This window comes from Ailuropoda melanoleuca, chromosome 12 (genome assembly GCF_002007445.2).
Source record: "Ailuropoda melanoleuca isolate Jingjing chromosome 12, ASM200744v2, whole genome shotgun sequence".
NCBI lineage: Eukaryota > Metazoa > Chordata > Mammalia > Carnivora > Ursidae > Ailuropoda > Ailuropoda melanoleuca.
In genome coordinates this window covers 49,279,643-49,291,950 of record NC_048229.1, presented here as the reverse complement: position 1 = coordinate 49,291,950, position 12,308 = coordinate 49,279,643, and the positions used below count along the sequence as shown (strand labels likewise).

Here is a 12,308-nt window from a genome sequence, read left to right as displayed (position 1 = left end):
GGGCGCGGCCCGCCGGAGGCCGCGCAGACCGCAGGCGGGGGCAGCATTCGAACCCCAGACCCCTGGCCCCCGGCGGGACTCTTGCCGGGAGGTGTGAGACGGCCCCCGGAGGCCCGCAGCGTTCGGGGCACCCCCTGGGCGAGTGTCCGTCAGTCAACAGGTGCTTGGCTGGGCGCCCGCTGCGTGTCCAAAGCCGCCGCGGCCGTGGCTCCGGCTTCTCCCTCTGCCCACGCTGCCTCTGCATTGTGGCCCCTGCCCGGCGCGTCCCGCCCGTAACCGAGGCTCTCTCCTTTTGTTTAAGAGTATGTAGAGAAGCCCTTGAAGCTGGTCCTCAAAGTGGGAGGGAACGAAGTCACCGAGCTCTCCACGGGCAGCTCGGGGCACGACTCCAGCCTCTTCGAAGACAAAAACGATCATGACAAACACAAGGACAGAAAGCGGAAAAAGCGAAAGAAAGGAGAGAAGCAGGTTCCAGGGGAAGAAAAGGGGAGAAAACGGAGACGAGTAAAGGTAAATGTCGTTCTGTGGCTTCAGCGTTGCTGGTGGTACCACTTTTCAAGAGTTCCCGCCGCCCGCTGCCGGCCTAACTTTATTCTCTTTGTGTCTAGCGAGACGCTAAAACGCCTGTAAAATCTGCCTTGTTTTGAGGAGGAACAGGGCAGCACAGAAGCATGAATCAGCTGTGAGTTTCAGCAACTCTCGATATAATTATCCTCTTAGTTACACTCACAGCAGGTGAGCGAGCAGCTAAGCCCTGAATTTCAGGAGCTGTGTACTTTCTCCACCCAGGAAAGGTAAAAGTCACGTTTAGAAAAGCCTCGGTGTTGGAACTTTGTCAAAAATCATCGGCTCAGAAGTGATAGGGGTCTGTTGGGGCTCAGGTTTTGTTCTGAAGTAAATATTATAACGGTAGATATATGTAAGGAGCAGCTTTGATCTTACAGCTTGAGTCTGTTGAAGAGAAAGCTCGATGGGAGACCTTTAAGGGGTATGACGCCAGTGATAAAAATAAGCATTTTCTTAACCATATGCAGATCCCTCCATAGGAAAAAGGGGGGGAAAGTAGCTGGTCTCTTGGTTCACAAGATGTTATTATCACAAAATAATAATAATTAACTCTCATGGTTGATTATATATGTATCTGGAATTGTCCTAGACTTTTGTAGTTCCCAGATACCGTAACCTGTCACTGAGTGACTTAGTTACTGTGTCTTAAAAATAGATTTCCATAAGTTAGCTTTTTAATTTTTCTTATGTTTATATATAATAGCAGTGTTCTGTTCCATGTGATTAAACACATCATAAGTCACAAAATCTTAGAAACTCTTTAGAATTTCTTAAGTTTGTTATTTTTTGTTTCAATTTTTAATTGCCTTTGGCTAGACTGTGACAATACATATAGAACTATCTACTGTTTTCTTTTCCTAAGTTATAAAAGCCGTGTATGCATGTGGTTTAAGAAATTCAAGCGGGGCGCCTGGGTGGCGCAGTCGTTAAGTGTCTGCCCGCTCAGGGTGTGATCCGGGCGTTATGGGATCGAGCCCCACATCAGGCTCCTCCTCTGGGAGCCTGCTTCTTCCTCTCCCACTCCCCCTGCTTGTGTTCCCTCTCTCGCTGGCTGTCTCTATCTCTGTCGAATAAATAAATTAAAAAAAAAAAAAAGAAAAATTCAAGCAGTACAGAAGTGAACAAAAGGAGGGCAATAAATTTTTCTCATCCTAGTCCCTCACACAGTCTCTCTCTGTAGAGGTAACCAGTTGTTTGTTTGTTTTTTTTAATTATTTTTTGTTATTTGTGAAGTAGTTCATGAACATAGTTTTTAAAAGTCAAGAGTACTTTGAGGCTTTTAACACAAAAGCAGTCTCCTGTCCTAGCCTAGAGTTTTACTTCCCAAACTTTTTAGTTTTTTCTTTGGATATTTGTCGCCTTTTTTAAATGTAGGTTTATGTTGTTGTTTCCTGATTTATCAGTTTACATCTTTTACTGATCTGTTATAGAAGATGAGAATTTAAATTAGTGTTCTCATACTGCATCCTGCCCCCAATTTCCCTTCCTGCATTGTCCCAGTATAGGTATATCACAGTTGTTGCTTAAATCAGTATTCATTGTTTAATTATTGTTCACTGGTGACAAGTATAATAAATACAGATCTGGTCTTGATCCCTTGTTAATTGCTTTCATTGGTTTGGTTATCATGTACCAATTCTTCCCAAACTCTGACTGATTTATAAAACCCATCTGATTTCTGTTTTTCACGTGGCCAGTTAGTTCCCCTTTTCTTGAGACATCCATCTTATAGCCCTCCATGCCTTCCTGCTCTAGTCTGGATTGTTCTCTAGGCTTTCTGGGACCCTCCTTTGCCTCTTTCCTGGATCCTGTGTCTTCTTGATTTATTCGTTTTTTCTAGTGGCATCTGAACTCTAGGAACTTCCTAAGAAAGCATTCATAGGAGGTAGGTTTTTCTAAGTCCTTATGTGATTGAACATCTTTATTCTACCCTCATACAGTCAGCTCCTGTAGACTGATGGTTTCACTCAGCATGGAATTCCAGATTGAAAATTACTGTCTCCTAGAATTTTGAAAGCATCTTCTTCTCATTGTCCTTGTTTTATTTTATTTTCATTTTTTTTAAAGATTTTATTTATTTATTCGACAGAGATAGACAGCCAGCGAGAGAGGGAACACAAGCAGGGGGAGTGGGAGAGGAAGAAGCAGGCTCCCAGCGGAGGAGCCTGATGTGGGGCTCGATCCCAGAACGCCGGGATCACGCCCTGAGCCAAAGGCAGACGCTTAACGACTGCGCCACCCAGGGGCCCCTCATTGTCTTTGTTTTAATAGCACCCTGTTCTTGTTTTTCTCAGAGGATATTAATTGATGGGTTTTTTGCCTTTTTTTTTTTTCCTTCCTGTTAAGTTTTCTTTTGCTCCCTGCTTTGTCTCTATTTCCCCTCAAGTTCTTCAGTTTATTTTCTTGGTCTCCTCTTTTTACAGTAACAGCATCCCTTAGTTATCTGTTGAGCCTTCCTACTCTGTATTTCAGTGTGCAGCACAAAAGCCCGATGAACGATGAGATACTTTGTATCTAGACAGTTTGTCAGCTATAGAGTCACTAAGTTGAGACCTGATCGTTTTGGTGGAACCCCCAAATGTCTGTTCTCCAGAGAAAAATCCCTCCTGCAACAAAGATTTTACCTGACTGCTGGTATTTTGGGGGGTCAACTGAGGAAGAGACTGAAGGTCCTCCCACGCCCTGCTCTGCTTTCAGTCCAGCATCTCTCCCCAGTCCTGACTGGTATCCAGTCTCCATACTCTCTGGCTCCTGGTGGCTCCAGGTTTGAGCTTTTCCAGGTTCCTGGGGTTTGAACTCTTCTCCGAAGTGTCCACTTCTGCACGGAGGCGGTAGCTTGCTGTCTGTGATCTGCACGCTCCTCTACTTGCCTCTCATCTCCCAGGTGTGTGGGTGGCTTTTATCCCATCTCTTCTGTACTTTGGTCATCTCATTTAACTGGGAGGTGAGGTCGCCCCTTTTAACCACTTCTGATTTTAGTCCTGGCACCGTAACACCAGCTGATATGCTTGTGTTCTTCATTTCTCTTATCACTTTCCTCATTCTTTTTATTAAGTACATAGTATTCGGTTGTATTGATGTACCATATTTTATTTTATATAATATTATGTCAAAATGTTACAAATAAAGCTGCAGTGAGTCTCATGGACACAAATCTCTATATACTTTTGTAAGGATATCTTCAGGATAAGTTCCTGGAATTCTCCCCCTCTGGTCCAGCCACTCTGCTCTTTCTTGACTGTGGCTCTCAATGTCATTAGCCTTCATTATATTTTGATTCCACTGTAAATTAAGATGCTTTTGCGCTCATAGTCTTACTTGGACAGAGCACCCTGCAGAATAGGCAGGTGGGTTAGTTTCCATTTTATAGAAGGTAAAATGGAAACTCGAGAAGTGAAGTGGATTTGTGCAAGGTCCCATTTCCCCAGGACTCAGGGCCAGGGACCAGGGGACAGTCTTTGAAGTGTCATTGGGTCTGTAGAGGCTGTTTGGGTCATCCCTTTTTTGCAGGCCAGACTGGGGATGAGGAGAGGGTGTTCTTTTGCTAGTTGTCTAGGTAGGGAGGCTTTAGAAGGACACTCCTCTCTGAGCTATGTTCTGAATCTCCAGAGAGTTTTAGGAACAGCAATTGCCTCTGGTGTCTTCTTGGGGAGAATCAGCTGTGTGACACCCACGGGACTGGGAGCAGCTGGGGGATGTATGGTTCTGAGGGACGAGTGATGCTTCTGTCAGTTCCACGCGGCAGGAAGGAAGAAGGATGCAGGGAAAAGATAACATATGCCCTTTCCCTTTTAAAGCGTGTTTCTGAAAGGCGTATGGAACTTCTGCTTATATTTCATCACCCAGAACTTACTTAACCACATGGCCACCCTAGCTGCTAGAGAGGCTGGGAAATGTCTTTGAGTTGGGGAAGAGGGTGGAGACCTCATAGCCTAATAAAATTTAAGGATCTGTTACTTGTGGAAGATAAAGTTTTAGGAAAGCACACACATACAACATAAAACCCTATAATTTTTCAAAAGTGTTTGAGTTAAATGATATTCTTCTTGTGAGTAGGGAAGGCCCTGGTTATATTAGTTTCAAATGCCCAAACAGATTTATTAGTATCTGTTTATATTTCTCTATGTAGAGTGGTGGCATTTCATACCAACCAGAGCATTAGGAATACTATATATATATACCTTTGTTTTAATCAGGCCATAATTTAGACACCATCCCTATGAAAGTATTGGCTTTTTTTTTTTTCCCTGAGGATTGGAATGCTGAGTGATGAGCAAGAATTTTTGTGCTGGCGTAATTCTTATTATATGTAACATCACCCTTTCCTAAAGATCCAGCTTTACATTTTCAAGTTATTTATTTCCACATATAACAAATAAAATAATAGCTGATGAAAAATGCTCACGTCATTTGGTCTAGTAATACAGGCACGAGAGGACAGTGAAGTAAAATTGAGGGGCAATAGGTAAAATTTTGTGTTGGGCATTACATTGATAATGTGATTTATGGAAACTACAGAAGTGTTTACAAAATCATTTTAAGTGAAATAACAACAACAACACACACATGATTACTAAAAAACCACGTAAACACTTTACACAGAGCACATATTACTTGCTGGGTTCTGTGCTTACTGCTTTATGTATGTTCTGTCTCCTTACTCTTTACTATAAACCTATGAAGCTGGTATTACTATTGCTCTTTTTTTTTAATTTGTGGTAAAATATATATAGCATAAACTTTACCATCTTAACTATTTGTAAGCGTCCAGCTAAGTAGTGTTGAGTATACTTACATTGTTGTACACCCAATTTCCAGAACTTTTTCATGCCCATTAAACAACTCCCATATCCCCCACCCTCCAGCTCCTGGTAGCCACCATTCTGCTTTCTGTCTCTATGAGTTTGACTACTCTAGGTGTCTCATAGAAGTGGAATCACACAGTATTTCTCTTTTTGTGACTGGCTTGTTTTACTTAGTATACTCTCCTGGAGGTTCATCGATGTTGTGGCAGGTGTTAGAATTTCCCTCCTTTTTAAGGCTGAATAATATTTTGTTGTTTGAATATACCATATTTTGTTTATCCATCATTAGTAGACATTTGGTTTGCTTCTATCTTTTGGCTATTACAGATAATGCTGCTGTTAACGTGAGTATGCAAGTATCTCTTCAAGAACCTGCTTTCAGTTCTTTTGGATATATGTCCGAAAGTAGGCGTGCCAGATCATGCTATCTTCTCTTTTACAGATGAGAAAACTAAGGCTCAGAGAGGTTAGTAAGTTGCTCAAAGTCGCACAGTCAGTGCCAGAACAAGAACTCAAATCCTGCCCTCAAGAGGTCATTAACAAAAGAGTTGTTAGAGGGGCATCGCCCTCCACTCCCTTCGCAGTACTTCAGAAGTTAAAATCAGTGCCCTAAGAGAGGCAGAGAGTTCTAGCTCCGAGGCTCTGCAGAGGCCCTGGCCTGGGTGGGGGGAATCACAGAAGACTTTGCTCAGGAGGCCGCATTTGAGCCAGTCTTTAGAAGTCAGAACATAGTGATGTTACACTGCATGGTTCAAGCAACATGGGATCAACTGTATACTCTGAGCTATATTTGTAACATAGGTTCTTTTCTTCTTGTACAATTAAATGTAAAGGATTCTGTGTGTACAGCCATGAGTATTGTACTTTATTGGCTACTGCAGGGATTTTCAAAGGTAATCTGATGACCCAGTTTTCACCTGCTTACTGATTTAGAAGCTGATGCCTAAAGAGAACGCCACAGTGCTGCAGAGAGATTTGGAGGTTAGGACGCTGCATAGCAGCAGAGGACTGAGAACAGTAGCATGGAGCAGGGCAAGTGTGAGGGTGTGTTTAGGGCACAGAAAGGAGTTTTCTTTTTAAAGGAAGGGGGGTAAAGGATGAGACCTGAACGGCAGGTGAGGTGTCAGAGGAAGAAGTTTCATCTTGAATATGATGACACTAAGCAGTCAGAGACTTTCCGAGTGGAAGAATGGTAAAAGTTGAGCCTTAGTAATGTTAATCTGTTAGCAGCATCTAGCAGCTATTGAGGAGCAGAGGCTGGGTGTAAGGAGAGCTACCTAGGAGGTTTTCTAACAGAAAGAGCTCAGATGAGAGCTCTAAATTCCTTTATTGAAACTCAGACCTGTACTCCTGAAAAACATAATCCTTTTTTTTTTAAAGATTTTATTTATTTATTTGACAGAGAGAGAGCCAGTGAGAGAGGGAACACAAGCAGGGGGAGTGGGAGAGGAAGAAGCAGGCTTCCCAGCAGAGCAGGGTGCCTGATGTGGGGCTCGATCCCAGGACTCTGGGATCACGCCCTGAGCCGAAGGCAGACGCGTAAAGACTGAGCCACCCAGGCGCCCCTGAAAAACATAGTCCTAAACCAAATTCTGTTTTAACAGCTTTGCAAGTCAGCTTCAGGTTTAGGTGCTCAAAGAAGTTAGACTAGTCCCTTTGCTAGAGAGCTTACCAGGATAAAATGAGAGGTTTTTAAAAAATTTTAAATCATGGGGCGCCTGGGTGGCTCAGTTGTTAAGTGTCTGCCTGCGGCTCAGGGCGTGATCCCGGCGTTCTGGGATCGAGCCCCACATCAGGCTCCTCCGCTGGAAGCCTGCTTCTTCCTCTCCCACTCCCCCTGCTTGTGTTCCCTCTCTCGCTGGCTGTCTCTATCTCTGTCAAATGAATAAATAAAATATTTTTTAAAAAAATTTTAAATCATAAGCATTAACATATAGGATACTACTTATAAAGCTGAGGTTAAAACTTTTAATGAAAATTTTAAGCTGTTATTCACATACAGTAAATTCCAGTAAGCACCTGTTTTAGTAAAGCACTAAACCAGATTCCAAGGGAACTACACACTCAAAACTAACATTTGAGTGTTTATTGTATGCCAGTACGTTTACTGTCTTCTTACAAATAGCCCTATGGGATAGGTACTGTAGGTATCTCATTGTATTGCTCGACTAACTGAGGCATAGAGCATGAGATAGCTCATAACTAGAGAGAAGAAATGAATGACTGTAATTAAGCAGAATGAAAATTCTGTCAAAACAATTCATTGATTTGTTTGGTGTGACATCTTCCACACCCAGGATCTCCTGGCAGAAAATCCTCCCATTCTGGTTTCCTTCTGAGGCCATCCTCTTTTTGTTTGTGTGTGTGTGTGTGTGTGTGTGTGTAAGTGTAAGTTTATTATTGTGTGTGTGTGTAAGTTTATTCTTATTGTTACTATTTTTGGTAATCTCTACACCCAACGTGGGGCTTGAACTCACAACTCGGAGATCAAGAGTCACATACTCTACCAGCTGAGCCAGCCAGGCACCCCTAAAGTTTATTATTTTTTTTTTTTAGTAATCTCTACACCCAGCTTGGGGCTCAAACCCCTGATCCCAAGATCAAGAGTCACACACTCTTCCAAATGAGCTAGCCAGCGCCCCTACAGAAGGAAGGACTCTAAAAGCCTGGGAGTGGTGGTGGTCCTCTGATGGGAAGGCTATTTATTAGTGTACATTTACCGGACACCTCTTGTATGCCCGACTTTCTACTAGATTCAGGCTATGAGGATTAATAAAATACAGTTCCTGCCCTATAGGAGGAGCTCAGAGTTGGGCTGGGGAATCAGATGTGAAAGGATAGATAAACTTCATGGCCTGGTAAATTCTAACAGAGGTATAAATAAAGTGTTCTGGGAGTCCAGAGGAAAGTGTTTCTCATTTTGCCTCGGGATGCTGGGGGAAGGATAGGAGACCTAACACCTAAATTGTGCAGCAGATGCTGTTTTCAGTCTGTTGATGCTGTTTTGCCCAAATGAGGCATCCCTTCAAAGTAGTAAGACTGATTTTTCGATTACGTTCTGAAATCACCTGTTACAGGGAAGTTCTGGAATTATTTTGCACGTCGGAAGCATTATTTGAATATAGCTAGAGATCTATGTATCTATATCTAGCTCTCCTCCAAAAGTAGTTAACCTGGAGGACAGTACTTGTAACTAAGGACAGTACTTGTAACTAAGGACAGTACTTGTAACTAAGGACAGTACTTGTAACTAAGGACTTCTGCTGTTAATTTGCATGCTTTCACATTCCTGTTTCATGCTGTCTCTTGTAATTAATTAATTCTGCAAGTATTATGTATTAGGCGTTGTTGAGCTTGGGGGTACAGAGCTGAAAACAACGTGGGACCCTACCCACAAGGAACTCCAGTGCAAGAGGCAGATGTGTTTATAATATAGTGCAATGAGTATTATAAAATGAACAGAGATTTGCTTCGAAAGTGCCATTCACAAATTAATAACTTGCATTGAGTTGTGAATAGAGTCTGAAATGAAGTCCAGTATGTTTGTAGTTAACAGAAATAGCCGTGGTTCCTCTCCGCTGCCTGGACGTTCTTACGCAGAGGATAGTTACTCTTGTCTGGAATGCTCTTTCCACCCACCCACCTCCACCCCCAGCCTGGCTAAATATTATCCTTCAGATCTCAGATCAGATGTTACTTCCTTATAGAAGCCTTCCCACACTTGTCCAGTCTAAATTAGATTCACCCAACAGTTATTCTCCCCATGAAATCTGTTTGGGTTTTTTAATGAGTTGTTTAATGTGTGTCTCTGTTGTTCCGTTCTCGGCTGCCTCAGGGCAGAGCTGTGTGTGTTTTATCCACCAGTGTGTCCACACAGTAGAACCTCATTTATTTGTTGAATGCATGAATGAATAAGTGAACGCTGTGAGTAAATACTTCACTGAAATTTAACATACACTATCTTATTTCATCCTCAAAATCATCTTCTGAGGTACAACTGTGTGTGGTTTTTTTTTTAAGATTTTATTTATTTGAGAGAAAGAGAGGGAGCATAAGCCAGGGGAGTGGCAGAGGGAGAAGCAGACTTCCTGCTGAGCAGGGACCCTGAAGCAAGGCTCGGCTGGATCCCAGGACCCTGAGATGGTAACCTGAGCCAAAGGCAGACCACGTAACTGACTGAGCCACCCAGGCACCCCTCTTCTGTATTTTAAAGATAAGAAAATTAGTCTCCCCAAAATTATATAGTGTATCTATAGTCTGATAGCTGATAAGTGGCAAGCCAGAATCTGAGCCCATTTATAAACTATGACCGTAAACCCTTCTTCCTTGGCTACCTGAAGTTAAAAGGCTCAGGTATTTTTGTTTCATTCTCTATGTGTAATTGGCAAAATGTACTAACTGTTGAGTGTAACTGTGTTAATTTTGGTTTTATATATCTGTGTGACGTTTAGTATGGGACATTCACAGCAAGATTCTGTACTATATCCTGAATCATGAAGAAAGTAAGAAGGTTGAAATCAGAAATTTAAGTGAGAAGGAACTGGAGAGATCAAAGCCTCTTGTAGGTGAAACTGAGTGAGCAAGTGGGGTAACCTGTTCAAGGTCACATTCTGGTAAACTAGGTACCAGGTCTGTTAATTCCTAATCTGGCAGTAACACATTACAATATCTCCATTCAGTTTAGGGTAGTGTCCAAGTATAGGTTTTTATAATCTCTTTCTCTTTTGGACCCTAGCCCAGAAGGCTATATTCTCTTGTCATAGTGAAACTAAGGTGGTTACTGTAGACCAGGCTGACAAGATAACATTATTAGGTAGTACCTTCCTTTGGTACTTTTTCAATTTTTCTATTACTTGACCTCATTTCACCATCTCATTGACTTTCTAGAATGAATAAAATCAGTTAAATCTCTATCTTGTGGATGATGAAGAGGCCTGATGATAAATGAGTTGCCTAAGAAGGTCACAGAGTGTGTTAAGGATGAAGCTTGGGCTAGAACTTGAGCCTATAGACCATCAGCCAACCATGGCCAGTGCCACCTGGTTTTATAAATAAGGTTTTACTGGAACACAGCCACACCCATTCATTTATGTATTGTCTGGCTGCTTTCATGCCACAGCAGCAAAGGTTAGTAGTTGTGACAGACCTTATGGACCACAAAACTAAGTTATATACTATCTGACCATTTACCAGAAAAGCTTGCCAACCCCTGCTCTAGATTCCTGGAACTATGGCCCTGGTTCTTTCCACCTAGGAGAGTGCCTATTGCCTTCCAAGCTGTCCTCACTCCACAATTTACATTTAATAAGAAGGAATCTGTGTCTCTAGGGGGTCTTTTTCCATTGAACAGATGGAAACCTGCCAGCCTGCAAAAGGTTCATCCCAGGTTTCCCGGGCAAAAGATACAAAACTTTCCAAAGTCAAAATTTGCTGCTCCAGAATCTGCCACGAAGCCATAAAAAACAGACACCAATCAACTTGATGGTAGCTGAGATCAAGTGCATGATGAGTACAGTTTATAGCATTTTTCTCTGGAGCTTTTAAGCCAGTTGTATATTCTGTATTAGATGCTTTGGACCCTCAGAAGGGAAGCTTGGTATCAGTGATACTCAAAGTGTGATTCCTGTAGCAGCAACACTGTTACGGCTTGGAAACTTGTTGGTAATACTCATGGGCTCTACTTTAGACCTACTAGATGGATAATTCTGGAGACAGGGCCAAGATATTAATGTTTCAACAAACTCTTCAGGTGATACCGATGCACACTGAAGCTTGAAAGCCACAATGGGAACTCAGAATTTACACTTGTAGCAATTTCCCAGCTGATGGTGCTGCTCAAGGAGCACACTTTGAGAACCACTGCTCTAGATTCTAGGACAATAAATGGGGACATAAGCCAAGAAAATAGTTTTGGAGGCGATAAGATCCTATTGAGAATCTGGATTCTCAGAGGCATAAGATAGACATTTTTGGACAACTTTTTTACAAATTTAAAAAAAAAGAAAACAACGATGAAACTACCACCTGGATACCAACCACCCAGCTTTAGCAGATCTCAACATTGTACCTTTTGGTTGATTTTTTTGGTTTGGGGGCTTTTTTGTTGTTGTTTTTTAAAGAAGTTAGAGTATAGATCCAGATGAAGCCTTTTGTGTGTTCTTTCAGAATCCCATTCCTCTCTCTTGCCCTAGAGCGAAACATTATCATGAGTTTCATTTGCATCACTTGCATACTTGTTTTTGTAATTTTACTACTTCTACGTAGATCTGTGAATAATATACGCTTACACATTTTCAAACTACAAAACTGATAACACATATTCTCAACTTTTGTCTCTAGAAATGGTTTCGAAACATTATACATTTTGATACAATATAACTTTAGCTTATTCTTTTCACCTGCTGTGTAAATATTCATAATTTATTAAGCCATTTTCCTTTTAGACATTGGATTGTTCATAATTTTTTACTATTTCAGAGTGTGGCAGTAAATATTCTTATACCTGTTTTCATGTATACTGTGTGAAAAGAAGTTTCTCTAGGGTGTATGCCCAGGAGCAGAATAGCTGAGAAGTAGGATAAAGGAATCATCAGCCTTACCAGGTGTTGTTAATGGTTCTCCTAGCGGTTATACCTGTTTACTCACCCACCCGTAAGGTATGAGAACCCAGTTTCTCTACATTTTTATCAAAATTTGACATTTTCAGACATTTTAATTTTTGCCAGTCGGAGAGATAGGAAGTGCCTTCTGGTTTTTAAATTTATAATTCCCACAGTTCTCGGGAGCTTGCGCTAGTTTTCATGTTTTTTGATATTTCAGGTTTCTTCTAGGAATTACCTGTGATATCTTTTACCTATTTTCTACCCATTTCCCTTTTTACCTGAATTTTACCTGAATAAATGCTCTTCATGTAATTTTTGCTAGTATTTTATACGA

The 12,308-nt window shown here is 41.7% G+C and overlaps 1 protein-coding gene across 1 annotated transcript in view; it reads left to right on the top strand.

Annotated features, from left to right (window-relative positions):
• Positions 1-300: 300 nt before the first annotated feature.
• The window catches only part of BRD7 (bromodomain containing 7), a gene marked incomplete at its 5' end in the record, with an annotated part of 35,714 nt that continues 23,706 nt past the window's right edge, over positions 301-12,308 (top strand). Inside the window, one exon of the mRNA XM_011218422.3 lies at positions 301-510. Coding sequence (XP_011216724.1) covers positions 301-510 — 210 coding nt within the window. The remainder of the gene's footprint in view (positions 511-12,308) is intronic.